General features: G+C 51.4%; 2 protein-coding genes and 1 long non-coding RNA gene across 3 annotated transcripts; all 3 read right to left on the bottom strand.

Moving 5' to 3' along the window:
* Positions 1-671: 671 nt before the first annotated feature.
* LOC116664150 lies at positions 672-11,384 on the bottom strand. Its single transcript, XR_004320507.1, has 3 exons — positions 10,639-11,384; positions 7,595-7,671; positions 672-1,132 (listed from the first exon to the last, which is right to left on the bottom strand). It is a non-coding gene; the product is annotated as an uncharacterized LOC116664150 (long non-coding RNA).
* Positions 8,388-9,953, bottom strand: LOC116664147 (serine/arginine repetitive matrix protein 1-like). Its single transcript, XM_032481483.1, has 2 exons — positions 9,367-9,953; positions 8,388-9,212 (listed from the first exon to the last, which is right to left on the bottom strand). Exons 1-2 carry the CDS (start codon positions 9,768-9,770, stop codon positions 9,134-9,136), a joined length of 483 nt encoding a protein of 160 aa, XP_032337374.1. The 5' UTR covers positions 9,771-9,953; the 3' UTR covers positions 8,388-9,133.
* Positions 11,385-14,208: 2,824 nt separating the features above from the next.
* Positions 14,209-16,559, bottom strand: CHAC1 (ChaC glutathione specific gamma-glutamylcyclotransferase 1). Its single transcript, XM_032481484.1, has 3 exons — positions 16,205-16,559; positions 15,761-15,796; positions 14,209-15,322 (listed from the first exon to the last, which is right to left on the bottom strand). Exons 1-3 carry the CDS (start codon positions 16,424-16,426, stop codon positions 14,921-14,923), a joined length of 660 nt encoding a protein of 219 aa, XP_032337375.1. The 5' UTR covers positions 16,427-16,559; the 3' UTR covers positions 14,209-14,920.
* Positions 16,560-18,038: the final 1,479 nt, after the last annotated feature.

Below are 18,038 nucleotides of genomic sequence, written 5' to 3' on the forward strand. Positions count from 1 at the left end.
AGGAAACAGGGCCCCAACATCGTCATCGTTCTTGTGGTCAGAGAGGAGAGATGGTCAGCGGGACAAGGAGTGCCCTTGTGGGTGTTAATCGGGCAGAGGAATTTGCCTCCAACCATCAGAGAGGAGGCTTAAACAAGTGCCTGGCAGGCCAGGGCCAAGGCTCTCTGGTGTGGGCTTCTTATAACTCCAGACCTAGCCTCCAGGGCTTAAATGTAGATAGCTTGACCTGGTCAACCATTAGGCAGTTACATAGTGGTAATCTTAACACTGATGGATTCTTTCTCCAAAAACCCCTGGTGAGAGATTGTCCTGGCAGTGTGTAATACATGAAATCCCCAGCTATGAGGAACATTATGGTCCCAGTTTCTAAAACTGTGTCCAAATATGTGAATATAAATCCCAGAAACCAGCCCTGTTTGCAGTTCCAGGACCCACAGTCGATCAGTTAAGCCAGCAGAAATACTAAGGAACTGTGAAACAAACTCTGTTCTCAGAATTAGCTGTACTTGTAAGAATCATGAACGAAAACAGTGAAACACATTACTAGGGCTTCCAAAGACATCCAGGCTTTGAAAACTTAGCTCTCTGATGAGTTGGAAAAAGAGTGAGTTCCCAGCCTGGACTGACACTGTTTCTCTGATTGAGCTAAATAAAACACTGATATGCTCTTGCGTCACCTTTGAGCAGGGCATGTGCTGTTCTCAGTGTGCTGGCTGTGTGGCCTTCTGAGCCTTGGCTCACCCTGCATACACTTGATTAGGGTAGGCTGGCTCCTGAGCAGCTGCTGCTCACCCCGTCACGAGGATCAGCCTTTTCTTCATTTTGTTGATCTTAAGCAGCACTATCATGTATGCCGGGTCTTGTTTTTCTTGCTGGTAAACTCGACCAAGGCCTCACACGGAACAAACCAGTGTCAATTTCCCAATTAGCAATGCCCTATTGTCGTCATCACTGTGACTTCTGGTCAACAAGCCCACTAGGATGGGTCCTCTCCAGTTCTCATTACTCAGCTTGGCCCCCAGCTGCAGGACTGTAAACCCTGCCAAGGTCAGCAGTGGCTGCCTCTCCAGGGACTTGACAATGCATCTCCTCTAGTGGCTTCATCCAGATGTAGGTAGGCTTGTGCCTTCTCCTGAAAAACATGTAAGTTTTGGATCAGAGCTCTCCAGTCTTATCTGTCCCCAGACATGCTCCCCTGTTACCCATTTTCAATCCAATCCCTGAAACACAGCTAACATTTCATAGTGAGGTATGCTTACAGCTTTAATGTCCCTCATCTGTCCCTCTCTACCTGACGTTCATAGCTGAGACTTGAATCTTAAAAGTGAAGGCCTCAAACTCATTAACAATTTGAGTCCAGTCCCCAGGCTATGGCTCAAGCTAGTCTATCCACTTTCTGAACATTTGTCCATCTCCCAGGTGGGAGAGCTTAACTCTTACTACCTATAAACCCAGGGAGCCAGTCCCTTAACACAGAAAAACGCTGAGGAGGGCTTCTGCCTGCCGAAAGAAATGTCCCTCAGGAAGCCTAGAAGCCCAGATCTGGAGCGCAGGTCTTTGTAGCCTCCCCCAAGCTGTAGGCTAATTGCTGGGCTGGATCACAGTGAGGGCCATCTTTTCTACCAGGGTCACTTTGCACAGAACCAGCTCCGGGGCCCTAGGTAAGTGAATTTTAATATTGTGGGTCACTTTGAGCAGCCGGGTAATGTGGAGTCTGAACTGGGCTTACTATTGGTTTCCATTCCTAGGGCTTTGTTGAAGCACTCAGGAGTCTCTGGAGACCTCCTGGACCTGGGTTTTTAGAGGTCCTCTGATGTGCTGCAAGGGTTATTGGGAGTGATGAGCAAGAGATGTGAGCCACCCAGATTAAACAGAGCAGCTCTGCTTTGACTGCTAGGTAAAGTTTTTGTGTGGAGTTAAACATTTTTGAAACCTCTAAATCATCCCTTAAGGTAATGCTTATCAAACTTCAGTATGCATATGAATCACCTCATATCTTAAAAAATGCAGGTTCAATTTCAGAAGGTCTAGGAAGAGATCTAAAATTGAATGTCTGATACATCTCAGGTGATGGCTGCTGGTCCTGGAACCATACCTGGAATAACAAGGCCTTGGGCACCCTCCAGCCCCACCCCAGCCAGGAAGCCCTGTGCAGGAAATACAACTTTATTTGTTCTGTCATTCAGCTTAATTCACTTGATGACAAAAAGTGAAAAGCTAGCATTTCCAGGAAGTTTTGGTCTCATACCTTTTTTCATTTTAGCCCTATCACTCCATGATTTTCTCCCCAGGTAGACATGTTAGACATGTGAGGTATGAGAGAAGTTCTCTGATCTGCTGCTGTTCCTGTGTCCTTTGTAGCCTCCACCAAGCTGTAGCCTCTTTAGTTGCTGGAGAGTCTGCGATCCCTGGACTCAGCTGTTTTCTTCTGCATGTGTCTCATCGTAACCACCAGACCCCTAAGGCCAAGTCAGCTTTCTTAGCTAATTCCTAGCCCTTCTCAGAGGCATGGAGAAATTTGGCAGCTCTCCCATGCTTCTCTGAGACTGCTAGAATGTAGTGAGGCCGTGCAGTTGGGGATGCAGCTGTGGTCAGTGCCGGTTCCCAAGTCAGCCACCTTCATGATACCTTCAAACCACTTAGATGTGGAGAGCATGGAGATGGGGGCAGGGTCTGTTCTGGAGAGAGCAGGGCCTCTGGCTGTCTTAAAACTGTGTGCCCAGGTACTTGCTCTGTGGTAGCAAATGGTGCAAAGAAAGGCACATGCCTAGAGGAGGGGCCCCTACATGGAGGCTCCTGGGGACCCCGGGGTGGCAGGAGCTTGGGCTATGTCAGCCCTCATAGGACCCACCATTTGTCATCCTGGAAGTGTCTGGGGCAAACAGCACCACGACTGGACTATGGAGATGCCAATCCCAGGTGACAGTGCTTGGGGCTGGGTGTAGGGGGAGGTAGAAAGAGAGGGAAAGAGGAGGCCGTGCCTGAGGCCCACTTCCTAGGTCCCCGAGGAAGCTGGGTGCCTCCCTTATCACCAGGCCCCTGAACTCTTCCTGTGCTCCTGCTTCTTCCTTGCTTCAGGTCCTGGGACTCAGCTGGCTCCCTTTTCCTCTTTAAAACACCCACCACCCACTCTCATTCCAATTTCCCTCCTTTATGGCAGGCTGCTCGGGGCATACTCCTCGTTCTTTCCTACCTGCTGCCAAAAATGAGCATCTTGCTTTTTTTTTTTTTTTTTTAAAGAGTTTTCATCATCAAAAGAAAAACACTAGGTCAAAGCAGAAATGGACACAGGGAGCTACAAAGCTCAAGATACATTTCACAGATCTCACAGACTCCCTGGTCTACAGTTTCTGGCACCTTGGGTGAGAAAAACAGGGATTTCTGAGGGAGAGATACCCCAACTCTTTATCTCCCTCCTCTTAGCTAAGAGTTTCTCCCCAAAGGCCAGGGAACAGGCTCGAGTGAGCACCTCTGCAGGGTCCATGCCTCTCTGCTCTCCTGCTCCTTGGCATTTCAAGGTCCTGGGACCCACTCAAGAATGAACGCCTAGACCAAGGAGGGCCTCTGGATCTGACCTAGACTGGGGATTAGGCTGCACATCCTCTGAAGGTTTAAAGGAAGCAGGGGCACAGAGGGTCACAGTGGGTCACAGTTGCAGGAGATGGTGGAGGGTTTTCTAAGCTCCCCTAGCCCAGCTGATGGTCCTAAGAGCCGCTCTCTGGGAGAATGCCCAGGGGCAGTCAGAACATCTTACGCCCTCCACCATCATCACACAGCCCCAAATGGCTCCCTTTCCAGTTCCCAGGTGAGGGGTCCTGGAAGACCCTGGGCAGTACCATGCCCTGCATCCTTGAAGTCACCCCCGACCCTTGAAGTCGGTAGGGGGTATCATCCGATGGGTTGTCAGGGCCATGTGGCTTCAGTGGTCTCAGTTTGTCCTCTGCACCACTGATCTGGAAAGGGCAGCATGAAATCTGTCATGCAGAATCTTTCTGAATAGCTAAGTCTTTCAGAGAGTTGACATTTAACCCTTTGAAGCATCAGAATTTATCTTGGTTAGGACTCTCTTTAAGTGATTTTATGAAAGTCACTGCTTAAACAGACCCTACTGAGCATATCTTAACCTTTCCTAAAGACCTGGGTCACGTGAGCATCTGTTGCCCAGGCCCACTGCACTGTGACTACTGTGTGCCCAACACTAAACGATGGTGGCAACTACACAGACCCTAATCTGAGTAGCCAGGCTACAGAGACATTCTTTGGCTGACTAAGCATTTTCCCTTCCCACAATAGCCACAGGGAGAGGCCTAACCATCCCTCATACTTCTTGTCACTATGACCTTGTCGAGGATGGGCAGGGCGTACTTTCCCTCCCTCGCAGCTAGCCTTTCATAAATTGGCCAATCAGAGTGAAAACCAGGGCTGTGAAAGCTTGTTACCCTGGGGCCAATAGGAGGGGCCAACCTGAGGAGGAAGCTACCACAATGAAGGGTAAAGGTAGAACCATGGGGAAAATGGAGCAGGAGCCTAAACGGGGCCTTGCCATAAGTTCTCTTTCTCTTAACTTTTGAGTTTCACCAATAACTTGGCTTAAGCCCATTTGAACTGGATTTTCTATTATATGCAACTAACACAAAGGGTTCATGGCAGCATAATCAAACCTTGCAAAAGATTGGAAACAACCCATATGGAAACAACACAGGATTGGTTAAATAAATTTTGTACATCACTGTGTTGGACTATTAGATGGCCTTTAAAAATCATAATCTTCAAAAATATTTGATGACAGGAAAATGCTTACAATTTAATCTTAGGTGAAAAAATAGGACACAATAGTAAATAAAGTTTATGTTCTCACATACATACATACATATATATGTAGATTTTTTAATACAGTAGTAAGGAGGAGGACTAGAAGGAAGTAAACTTTCCTGGTTATTGGAATTATGAATTAGTTTTAATTCTTTATACCATTCCAAGCTTTCTACTATTTTTATATATAATTGTAATAAGCACTATTTTAAAAAAAAAAGTATGTGGTTTTAAGGGAAATTCAAAACACCCAAAAGCAAGAAGAAAATAAGACATTTCCCATAGTTTTCTCACAATGTGTCTTATGTATCACAATTCAGTTTCTGTGATAAAATGATAACATGACAGCACCAGGCCCCACCCCATCGCCCCAGAGCACCTTAATGTTTTCACAGGAGTCTTTAGAGAAGCAGTACTTCAGGCAAAGGCATGGGCTGAAATTTCAGACGCCATGGGGTGATATTTTAAGGCAGGTATGTCCTATTGCATCCATCAAATTAGATTCTGAGCATCCATATCTGTTCTGGTTTGCAAGGCTGGTGTTCTGGTTTACCTGGGCATGAGGCCAGCTTTACTCTGTGTAGAAAAGGGAGTGCCCTGCATGGCCCACCACCCAAATCAGTGCTCTTAACCTCTGAGGGTATGTCCAGCGCCTCTCCATACACAAGCAGTTTCTTTTCAGATCTGCATTTTATTTTACTACATGTTTGACTTATTTACTTATGAATAAATAATAAATTTGCATAGTTTAAAATCAAAAACATACAAAAGGGCACAAGAATAAGAAGTCTCTCTCCCATCCCATCCCCTGGCCCCCAATTCTCCTCCTGGGAAGCAAACTGTGTTGACAGTTTCTGGTGATTCCTTCCAGACATACTGCTATGCTTTTTAAAGACATGATTGTATTCATACTATGTGTCTAACTTTGTATTTTTTTTCACTTAATATTACACAGTAATGTCAAGAGAGTACTGTAAAAAAAAAAAAAAACTTTTCCAAACATTAGTAAATACTCTTCCTAAATATTCGTAATGACTGCAAATATGCCATCCAAGAGAGATTCTGGTTGTCCTACTGCTGGACAATTGGTTTTCTCCCATTAAGTCCTGATTCCACCCAAAAGAAACTATCCTCCTGGGTTCAGCCTGCATTTGCATTTGATTTGAACTCTGACTGGCCATTGGCTCCCTGGGGACACAGAACTCTCGGGTCAGGAGGAGGCCCAGGGCCCAATCCAGAGGGATAAGCGGGTGGTCCCAGGCCTTCAGGGGCTGGCTGTGTGGTCCAGGCCAGCAGAGGAGATATATTTAGCTGGGTCAGCTTCTATTGACTGTCATGACCCAGGAAGACTGTGCTGTTGGTAAACAAACCAGAATGGCCCAACTTCAGCCAGCCTTCCTTCCTCCTCCCTTTCCCCACTTGCTGGCAGGGCAGGGGCTATGAGAGGTGGAGGCAGGCACTGACCAGGAAGAGGGCTCATATGGAAGGACCACCTAGAAGGTACAGCAGAATTGTGTGGCCTCATCTCACGGCCCCAAGTTTGTTTTTCCTGACATCTCCCCTCCTGCCTTTCTTCGCCCACCCTCCCCAACATAGCAGAGCTGGGTAGCCCAGGGAGCACTCCCTTCCTCCTCTGCCTCTGGCCTCTTTTCCCTTTCTCCTATCAACCTGATTTGTCCTCAGTGCTCCATTAAGTGAGTGGAGTTCATTCATGCAGTCATTCAGCCAAGTTGACTCATTTATCCATTTACTTATCCAGCAAATACTTTTTGAAGGCCTGAGGTAAGCCAGGCTATGTGCTGCTGGGCACCAAGGACACAGGAATGAACAGGAGGTGCTGGCTCTGGCCCTCATGGAGCTTACACTCTAATGAGTTTAGAGATAATCCAGTAACTAATTAGGTGCTGTTTAAAAATAATAGTCAAATAACAATAACCAACATTCACATAGCAATTTAAAGTATATAAAGAGTTTTTCACCTGATAGCACATCTAATCCCAAAGATCTGAGAGATGGTTATGATTATCACTCCCACTTTAAAGATGAAGAAATTGCAGCTCAGAGGTATTAAATAACCTGACCAAGGACTCACAGGGTACATGGAGCCCGGTTCTTGAACTCAGTCCCTCTGACCCCAAGCCCATGTTCCTCCTGCAAAAGAGGAGCCATTGGAACTGGATGGGAGCAAGTTTCTGGTGCAGCTCTTCATTTTATATTTGAAAAGATGGAGGCCCAGAGAGAAGAAAAGTGCCTCGCCTAAGACACACAGCTTAAAGCAGGAATGGAACCTCTGGACCCAAGCCCAGAGCTCTTTCTTTACATCTGAACAGCAGTTCAATGTCCTGACCAGGGTATGAGGCCCTGGTGGATATGGGGGGGGGGGGGCAGTCATGGTAGGTCTGTCTCCTCCCCTCCCCTGCACGCCCACCAGCCCACTCTCCTCTGCTGCATGATCCCTCTTGTGAGGAGACAGTTCAGAATGCCCTTTCCAGCACCATCCTCCCCTCACAGGGCAGACCAGCCAGGCATGGGAAGACCCAGCATGCGCCTGACCCACACTAGGCTGGCCCCTCTCTCTTCTGGGTCCCTCTGTAAGAGGTCAGGCCCTAAATGCACACCAGGGGAAGGGTCACCCTTTGGCAGGCATGTCACGGGTATGGTCCGTACCCTTGCTAGTCCTCCCTGCTCTGGGAAGGCTAAGCTGGATGGCTGTTCTTCCTGAGTGCCCACTTCTTGCTGAGTGACTGGGCTTTCATTCAACAAACATGACATGAGCACCTACTGTGAGCAGGCTCTGGGAAGCACCTCAAGGCCCACAGTCCTCTGGGAAGACCAACAAGGAACATAGTGCTATCAAATCTGCAAAAGAAAGAGCACAGATGTCAGAGACTTTCAGGCCTTGGTGGTCAGGTACAGGGGGTTCAAAGAAGGCTTCCCAGAGAAGGCAACATTTCTCAACTGAGCCCTGAAGCCTGAGTGATGAGTTAGCCAGGCCAGAGTTGACAGGGAAGAGACTTTAAGGATGAGGAAATGGACTAGGTAAGACAAGGTAAAAAGGCACCCTGCAGATTGCAGGCGTGTTACAGGCTTCTGTCAGGTCTGTTCAGTATGTATCATGCCTCTCAGGGCCTCAAGTGGCCTGTGAACAGGAACTGGGTCTCCCTTCCTGTGGAAACCCCAAGGGCAGGGCCCACTCCTGTGGACAGATGACTCAGGCACCCTATACAAGCAGCTTCAGCTTTCACCGCCATGGCTCAGTGTCCTCCCAGCCAGAGCCACCCTTCTGACCTGGCATAGACATGACAGCCCCAGGAGGGGCTGCCTGGTGGGAGGCTTCGATTCCAGCAGGAGGAAGCCACAGTTGGGTACATTACTCTCCTCTTCTCTCAGGTTGTGCCCGGGAAGCCCCAGCTGCCCTCCTGTGGGGACAGGGAGCACCACCCCATGAGACAGGTGCAAACAGCCCTCCAGCTTAGCTTTCCCAGAGCAGGGAGGACTAGCAAGGGTACAGACTGTGCCCCTGACATGCCTGCCAAAGGGTGACCCTTCCCCTGGTGTGTTTTTAGGGCCTGATTTCTTACAGAGGGACCCAGGGGAGAGAGGGGCCAGCCTAGTGTGGGTCAGGCGCATGCTGGGTCTTCCCATGCCTGGCTGGTCTGCCCTCACCCCCGGTGGCTCCCAGTCCCACATTCCTGGGTTGTGCACATAAACATGTACATTGAATATTAGCCTGGGGAGGCAGGTTGGCAGGTCTCCCTTGGCCAAGAATGAGGTTTTTCATGGGGCTTTTCCTTCCAATGGGAAGCGTGACTGCGTTCAGAGGGGTGTCTCATTAAAACCGCTCCCCATAGGTCCCCTGAGTTCCTGTGGGGCCCCAGAGCTGCGCTACGTGCTGGGATACATTCAGTTCCTGCCCTGGGGGGGGGGGAGCTCGGTTTAGGGGGACAGGGAGATCACGTCACTACAACGTGCGGGGCACAAAACTGAGGTAGGATGTTCTGGGCTCGAGGTGGGTCACCAGCAAGCCCGGGTCAGCAGCAGCTTCTGGAAGCACCATGCCAGCGGCTCGTTCGTTCGTTCGGGAGGATGTGACAGAGTTGGGCAAAGTTCTCGGGTAGGGAAAGCAGTAGGAGCACAGTCCCCGTGACCAGAAATAGCCTGCGGTAGGAGGAGACAGCAGGCAGGAGGCGGGATGAAGGGGCCCAGGGGCAGCGAGGCCCTGAGGGGAGAGCAGAGGCCAGGCCGCAGGGAAGTTCATCCTGAGGGCCACGAAGCGCTCTGGGAGTTTGTGAGGGAGCCCGGTCGTGGTCAGAGATGCATTTTACATTGTGTAGAAAATCAATATCCAGGAGGACACCGAACTGGGGAAGGCGGATCCGTTTGGAGGGCATGACAATCGTCTAGGGAAAGAGAACAAGTCTTAGGACGAGGGTGGTTGTACGGGACAGGGAGCCCTTAGGTCGGCAGGACAGCAGAACCTGTGAAGGTCTGAGGAAGGAGGCTGTGCCCACGGCCAACATGGGATGAGAGGGGCGCGCTCACCCCGGGCTCTACCTTCCAGGGGGCGGGGCCAGGGGAGGAGCCGAGCCCGAGGGGCGCGCCCAGGGCGGGGTCCGCGGACGACGCGGGAGGGGCCGGCACGAGTGTCCTCGGTGCTCCTTCCTGGAGAGGCCGGGCGGTGACGGAGAGCGGCGCTGTGACTGAGCTTTCGGGGTGTGTCTGCTCCCCCTCACGCCCAAGGAAATGCCCGGGGAGGGCCTGAACCGGGAAGGGCAGGCCTGGAGAGACTCTTCAAGGGGAACAGGGACGGGCAGAGGAGAGTGGCCCAGGCTGGGGACGAGACTCCAGGGACGGGGTGAGGAGGGCGGAGGACAGGGGTGGTCAGGGGCTTCGTCAGCCGCCTCTGACAGCCACCTAATAAAGCAATCCTGCCCCGTCCCGGTTTCCACAGTCACCATGTAATTTACTGTCCGAACTTGGACGCTTTTGAGAGTGAAATTAATAATTACCTCAGGACAACGGGAGTAAACCAGGCCTGTCCTGGGCACACTGGGGTGTGTGGTCAGCCTAGCTCCGATCCTGGCCCTCAGGGACACTTTGCCTGTGAAGGCTGCCTCCCCTAACCTGGCCCTGGAGCACCCTGACCCTTCTCAGAGCCAGGCCTGGGGAAAGATGGGGTCTCCCCCATTCGAGGTTCATCTCCCCACCCCCTCTGCTTCTCTGCCATCATGGTCCTCAGGGGAACTACAGTGGTCCTTCGTGGGGCTAGTGGGGGGCAACCTGGAGAACCCCTAAGACCCTGTCAGCCCTAGAAGAGTGCAGGGCGGCCAGAGTGGTGTTCGCATAAGTCCCCTGTACTGTCCATGCCCTCTTTCAGCAAAACCCAGGGATCCCCAGTCTCCTCCCTCCAGCTTGTCCCTGTTTTCAACCAGCTGCCAGGAAGTTTCCTCACGTTCCCTGCTCCTGTTTTTAGTTCAGCCCTCCCCAGCACCTGCCCCCATCTTGCGGCCTTCCTACTATGTTTCCCCTGCCGTAAGCACAAGCCTCCTTAAAACTAGACCTGAACACAACACTTGTCTGCTCAACAAGCAGACAAAACAAAAAGAACAAAAACAAAGACCTTTCTGTGGGAGGCAAAACACATGAAAAAAACAAAAACATCACCACAGAACTCAACTTCCCTACGAGATAAAGTCTAACATTTCCTCCAAGAACGGGCTCCAAAGTAGCTTTCAGCTTCATCCCCAACACCCCAAGGCTTCCTCCACACAGCCACTTGCCAAGCACTGTGTACCTCCCTCCTTTGCTGACGCCATCCCCACACACCTGGAGTGCCTCCTCCACCTGCTGGATTCCTGTGGCTTCATTAAAGTCCTCCCAGGCCTGACCACCTCTGCCCCATTCATCCCCTGAGTTCCTGGAGTTGCCCCTGGCCCAGACTAGTCGTGAGGGAGAGACTGTCAGCCGGTCTCCCACAGCTGGATGTCCAGGGCCCCGCCGCATCTGTTGTAGACTCAATAAACCGCAAGTGAACTGGCTGTTCCTTCCTACTTATTTCGGGTTCTCCAGAAGGATACCCTTGAGGGATGGACAGGAGGAGGATTTCCAAGATCCCTGCTAACTCTGAAATTCCTTAAAGCTGCAGCCTGAATTTGGGCATCCACCCATCACCCTGCTTAAATCCCTCCAACTAAAAAAGAAAAGAAATCTTTTTTTTTCCCCCAATGATCCTACATCAGAAGTCTTCAAAAATGGCCCAAGGACTACTTGGAGGCCTCAAAACCCTCTCAGGAGGTCTGTGAGGTCAAAACTATTTTCATAATAATACTAAGAGGTTATTTGCCTTTTCACTCTCATTTCCTCACAAGTGTACAATGGAATTTTCCAGAACTATATATGTGAATTTGCAACAGAATGAGTGCAGAAGAAGATGAGTATCCAGTTGCTTCCATTAAAGTCAGACATTAAAAATATAAAATGCTGCTCCTTTCACTAAATTTGTTTTGGAAAACAAAATCATTTTTCTTTTAAAATATGTTAACATGGGGGAAGGAGGGTATAGCTCAGTGGTAGAACAGGTGCTTAGCAAGCACAAGGTCTTGGGTTCAAATCTCCAGCACTGCCATCAAAATAAATAAATAAAGTTAATTACCTCCCTTCCCAGCCCCCCAAAAATGTTAACATATAATGCATTTATTTTAAAATTTTAATTATTAAATGTTTTAAACTTCTCCACTTTAATTCCTAATATACTGTGTTGTCAATTACTTTATGCCACATAAATAAAAGCTCTTGCTGTCCTGAAACCCCTACACTCTTCCTATATCCTCAGTTAACCCTCTGCTTCCCTCTCCTCTTAGCAGCCAAATTTCTTTGGTTTTTTTTCTTTTTGCCTTTTTTTTTTTAATTGAAATATAGTTGGTTTACAATGTTGTGTTAGTTTCTGGTGTACAGCATAGTGGTTCAGTTATACATATATATATATATATTCCTTTTCATATTCTTTTTCATTATAAGCTATTACAAAGGTATTGAATATCATTCCCTGTGCTATACAGTAGGACCCTGTTATCTATCTGAGACATATTTCTTGAAAGCAGCCCTACCTTGTGGCTTCCCGCCACTGATCCTGAAATCACTCCCACTGAAGACCCCTTGCCATGTCACCCAGTGGACACTCCTCTGTCCTTATTTTCTTTGGCATCTCAGTAGTGAGACCCTGGCTCTCAGAACACCACACTCTTCTGGTTCTCTTCCTACCTCTCTAGCTGCTTGTTCCCAAATCTTGCTTCACTCGGCCCACTAGGGCTGGGGCCCTCGGGGTTGATTGGGCCACGTTCTCTTTTCTCTCCACTCCCAGGGCTTCAAGCACCAAATCTCTGACTCCAACCCATATTACTCTCCTGAGTCCCAGACACACACATCCAGCTGCCCCACAATCACCCCCAATGCGAACATTCATGCAGGGCAGATCTCTTTCCAACTGTCCAAGCACACCAGGAACCCTGGCCCTCTACCGTCTCCCTCACTCTCCTCATCAACCAGTCGCGCCCAGTCCTGCAAACCTCACCCCCTAAATTGCTCTCGAATCCACGTTCCTGTCCATTCCCACCACACACCTCGGCTCAGACCATCTTCACCTCCTCCGGCCGATCTTTGACCTTCCTCCTCCAATCTGACACAGTAGTCAGTGTTCCTTTTTAACCAGTCTCTTCCCTGCTCAGAATCCACAGGGGGCTCCCACCAACCCAGGAGAAATGCCACCTCCACCGCACAGCACACCAGACCAGCCAGCGGGATGTGGTCCTACCACCTGTCCAGCCTCATTTCCCCTTCCCCATGTCACTCTGGTCCAGCTGGTCTGACCTTGCCTCCCCCTCTAGTACAAGCTGTTCCTTCTGTTCACAGAGATCCCGTCTCAAGCCAAAGGTTGGCGCCATAATTCCCTCCCTCAGAAAGCCTTCCCTGACCTCCCCACAACCCCTCGAGGTTAAGAGCCCTTTCTACATTGAATGCCCTATTCTCCTTCCATTGTGACACAGTTCATGCCAAATGGTCACCATTCAGAATTCCTTGAGGAGGAAGATTTCTTCCCTGCTCTATCTCCAGAGCCTAGATCAGTGCCTGGCATATAGCAGCAGTTTAGTAAATACATGCTGAATGAATGGCTTGAAGAATGTGAGCCCATGTGCTGCCGGCAAGCAGCCTTCCCCACCCCCATTCAGAATAGAGCAGGGCTCTGCTCTGAGCACCCAGACTGGCTGTCTGGCCATGCCCTGGCACAAGAGGCCAGGAGGTGGCTGCCCAGGGCCCCTGCCACCTGCTGCCTCCTCTTGTGACCTAGCTCCCAGAAGAACCTGGCTGGACTCCACACTTTTCCCATCAACTGCCAAGACACGAGGCTGTCAACGCATGGGCAACCTCCCCAGGCACAATGGCTGCCCTACTTGGCTGGAGCTGACCCTGCTGGGGACACCCAGACCAAACCAGGACACCAGCCACAAGAGTGGCAGCAACACATACATACCACCCAGCATCCCAGTGTAAACTGAGTCTCAGAGGCTGAATACTTTTCTGGAGGTCACTGGGCCAGTGAAAGGCTGGGATGGAGCCAGGCTCTTCTGCTGCTAAAACCTCACCTGGGCCCCACACCCATTCAGCAGGTCCAGGAGTAAAGGCTGAACCCACTGAGTAGCCATTCCCAGTTGAGGAGCACAGGGCTAGGCTGAGATCTTGGGAGCTGAGCTTTGCACCTGGGGGTCAGGGTGAGGAAAGAATAGCCAGGGGCAGGCCGATGGTGAACAAGCAGCAGCCTAGAGGGCAGCCAGCAACTCATCCCATCACGGATCCTGGCAGGTCACAGTAAGAGAGAAGGCACAGCGCACATCACAGTCTCAGGAGACAAGAATGAGCACCTGGACCTCAGAAGTCAAAGGGCCATCAGGTCCTCCAGGCCTGCACTTTCAGCACTGTCTCACAAGTTGTCATCACTTTACCCTTTAAACTCCTTTAACCCACGTGGCTCCTTTAGCAAGAAGCCAGAAGTCTAGCCTCACTGTCAGGAAGAGGCAGCAACTGACCCTGCAACTGGAGGAGACTTGGTCTGAACTCTGACCCTGCTAGCCTCTTCAGGGCAGCTGGGAGATGCAGGGGACCAGGTCGGTGGCCAGGACTGCTCACAGGGCTGCCAAGTAGAGCTTCCCGGGCTGAATTCTGCATATTATGGGAGTGATGTAACCTGGTAGTCCTGCCTGCTCCGCTGCCCCCTCCCTGGCAGAGAGGGATGGAGATGAACAGGGACCCACCCTTTCCCCTCCTATGAGTCTCTCAGGGCTTTACCACCTCACCTGCCCCAACAGCTTATCTGAAAAAAGAATCACATTCCAGGACAGCACAGATAATGAAATCAGTTTATGGATAATAGTATGGGACAGACTAAGAAGTACCAAGGCCTGTAGTGATGAGCTTCCCAGACTGACAGACAGACATACAGAAGGACAGGAAAACAAGGCCAAATAGGTGACAGGCCCATGTCCAGACTCAGCTATGTCTGGGCTCCAGATCCAGCTGTGCCCTGGGGACCTGGGGGATGAGCAGGGCTGGCAGGGACCTCAGTTCTTGTAGGGCCCCCTCTCCTCACTCCCTCCTATCCCTCACCAGCAGGCTGGGACCTTTAGCAGGTGGTATTTCTGGGACTAGGAAATGGTTGGTCTGGGGTAGAGGGCAGAGGAGTGTCAAGGCTCTTGGAGGCTCCCTAGGGAGGTGGGGGCCTGGGTATCATGGGGTTAGCAGCAGCACTGGGGGGAATCTGGTCAGGCATCAGGTGCCTGGGGTGGGGCACTGCTCAGCAGGGCCCCTGTGTCCAGGGCAGGCCCCCTACCCTGCCCACCACACCAACATGGTGCAATAAATAAAGTTTCAAGTAGTAAGTCAGTGAGCGTCAGGCAGGAGAGCTGGGGGCTGGCAGACAGGCAGGGGCTTAAGAAAGGCCCCCAGCTGGCCACCGAGTCCTCTCAGTGGGCTCCAGCTGTATCAAGTATCTCTGTGCACTGGAGTGGGGACCTGGCCCCTGTGTTCATGTAGGCACTCCCTGCAGGGGCTCAGCCCCTCAGACCAGTGCCAAAGCCTGCTCGGTGGGGCAGAAGCAGGGCAACATGGTGCCTACAGCATCCACGATGGCTGCCAGGTGCTCGTCCTGTGCCTGGGGCCCACAGAGCTGCATGAAGTCTGCCAGGCGTAGCAAGTACTCCAGGTTGTGGCCGGAGAAGCCTCGGCAGGCCAGGATCTGTGTAGCAATGGCCTCCTCGGGTGCAGGGCCCAGGTAACCAGGGTTCTGTGGGGTGGCCACATAGGCCAATGCCTTGAGTGGTTGGTCAGGGTCCTCTTGGGGGTAGAAGGTGACCTCCTTGGTATCATAGCCGCCGAGCACTGCCTCCCGCACATTCAGGTACTTGAGGGCTTCGCTCACCTGCTCACCTTGCACCTGGTACGCCACACCCCAAGTGCAGCCCTAGGAGAAAACAAGGGCACCAGGGTCAGTCACACAGCTCCTTCTTTTCCCACTGCACGACTGTGTTCTATAAGGGGGGTGGACAGAAGGCTATTGAGCTCTCTAGTAGCAATACACCAAGTTTTCATTCTCCCTTTCTTAACAGGGGTTAATACAATGGTCTAGTCCAGGGAGAACAGAAATCCTTCTCAGAAAATGGTCTGAGAGCCAATGGCATCACCTGTAAGCGTGTAAGGATTGAGTTTCAGGACCCACTCTAAATTCTCTTAAATTAAAATCTCATTTAACAATATCCTCAAGTAATTTTTGTGAGAAGCATTTAGCTAGACCACCCTTCTCAACCAGAGGGGCATCTAATCTAGCCTGCAGCCAAAGACCCATGAGCTCTAACTGTCTGCACCCCTCCAGCTGGGTGCCTCTCTTGACTCAGGCACTTACCTCATGATCTTCAAGGAGGGTCACCACACGACCAGGCTAGGGAGGGAAGAAAGATTTTGGGAAAAAACAGTTAGAAATCAGCTTTGCCATCAGTAGTAGAGGAAACCCTCAACAACTCTTCTGTCCCAGGGCTCAGAGAGCCCCACTCCTCCAGGGGAGTGATGCATGGATGCAGGAGAAATAGACACACGGCAGTGGTCCAGATTGGTAATCAAAAATATTCATCAACACAGCCATCCACAGGATCACAGATTAGCCATCACACAGTGACCCACTGGGCACACAAATTTAAGCCACAAACCCTGGACTTAGGTTAACACATTTTCCCCATCAGGACATAGTCGCCATCTGTCCACATAGGCCAGGACATTCCAGCGCAACGGCTGGACGCCCACTATCCTGCCCCCACCCACCTCACTCCCCCGGGCATGGTCAGATGCTCACCATCTTGTCGCTGCCCCGATGAAAGGTGTCTCCCTGCCAGAAGCGGCGGCTGTAGCCTCGCACGAAGCCCACACGGCTATCGCTGTAGGCGAAGTCGGGCCTCCACACCAGGGAGCCGTACCCGAAAATCCACAGGGCTTGGGGGTCGCTGTCGTCCTGAGGAGGCTGCAATGGGGGTGGTGAGGAGGGCGGGGTATTATGGGCTGCGGACTCCTGCTTCATGGTGCCGGGCACAGGGACGGGCCCGGGCGGCCTCCAGGGCTGGTCTCCGGCACCTGCACGGAAGGACCCACGGACGCGCACACCTGGCCTGGCACCGCTTGGTCGCTCCAGTTGCGCGGCCTCGTCCGAGGCGCCCTTTAAACCCTCCGGCCGGGAAGCCCCACCCACCGCGGCCAGATGCCGCGGTTATTGGGGCGGGGCAAATTTCCTTTTGGCCAATCACATCCGGATATTGCTGCCTGGTTAACCGCGCCGCGTTCTGAGTGGGTAACTGCGCAGCCTGCCCCCCGCCCAGAGTGCCTGCTGATTGGTTCGACTCCACCTCTGTAGCAAACCTGGCAGGAGTGATGCAACGGAGGGGGAGGTTTCCCCAGTTCCCGCATGCAGCAAGGGCTCCTCAGATTGCGTCAGGCGGCGGGCAGTGGGCACGGATGCGGGTACCGGTCGTCTTTCCGGCAGCCCCTTCATGGTCTGGACCCTTGGGGAACCATGGCGGGCGGACCCGGGGCAGATGTCTCCTCAGCAGTCCCGCTCGCGCACCTGGCCAAGTCACTGCCATCCCAGGTCCTATGGACTCATACCAGGGCTAGTGCAGAACACGTCCAGAAGGAGCGTTCTGGGCGGTGTAAATGCCTGTCTATAGGGCTTCGCCTGGGAGCACGTACTCTGGAGAAGCTGTCAGAGGCACCTACGCATTCCACACAGATGTCTCACGCCGTTGGCCCGCGTGAGCAAATGGAGAAACTGAGTCACGGGGCTGGCAAGGGGTTCTACAGAGGCTGCAAGACTGAGTCAGACCCGGCGTCTGGAGTTTGAGGGCCTCACGTGAAGGCTACGCCCCCGGGCAGATATGGGACGCCCTAAGCCAAAATAGGCTCCAGGAAAAGCCGTTCAAGGCGCTTGGAACAGCCTCCCTCACTTTAGCAGTGGTGGCCAGACCTGCGGAGAAAAGCCATAAAGACAGGAAAGCCAGGCCAGCCCTGCCCCAAAGTGATGGGTTTAGTTCTGCCCAGACATGAGACTTTTGCAACAATGGTTGGGTTAATCTTGGGCACCAAGGTTCTAGGAGTGGAAAGCAAGGAGGGTCCAACTGAGGCCCCCAGAGGGTTGTGAGCAGCTACTGCCCTTTGCCCTTGGCTACTGGTTTCCCAACCCATGGACGGTCCTCAGGCCGCCTGGGTTTGGCCCCCTAAGCAGCCGCAAGGGACTGCCCCCTGAGGATGTCTCTGGCTGGAAAAGGGAAACAGGCAGCAGAAGGTTTATGGTGATATGAAAATTTATAATAAGAACTGCCTCCAAGGGACTGCTGATAAGGAACAGGGAGCCCTCTAGCACGGAAAAAGGGTAATATTTCTTTTCATTTGATTCTAATTAGATATTTAAACTAAAAATTATCTGCACTCTTAAAGTAATCATTCCAGTGGTGTCTAAGATATATTCCCCAGTAGGAATGTTGCATTACGGTGTGTATAGCATGAAGCTGTTCTTTTAAAACAAAACCAGTTATACATTAATATTAGTAAAAGTAATAATATGGAATAATATACTTAAACTGTTAGCAGAACCTGTCACCAGAGGAGGACTTTTGGGTTTTTAACAAGAAGCATGAATT

The sequence above is a fragment of the Camelus ferus genome, chromosome 6, assembly GCF_009834535.1.
Source record: "Camelus ferus isolate YT-003-E chromosome 6, BCGSAC_Cfer_1.0, whole genome shotgun sequence".
Classification (NCBI taxonomy): Eukaryota; Metazoa; Chordata; class Mammalia; order Artiodactyla; family Camelidae; genus Camelus; species Camelus ferus.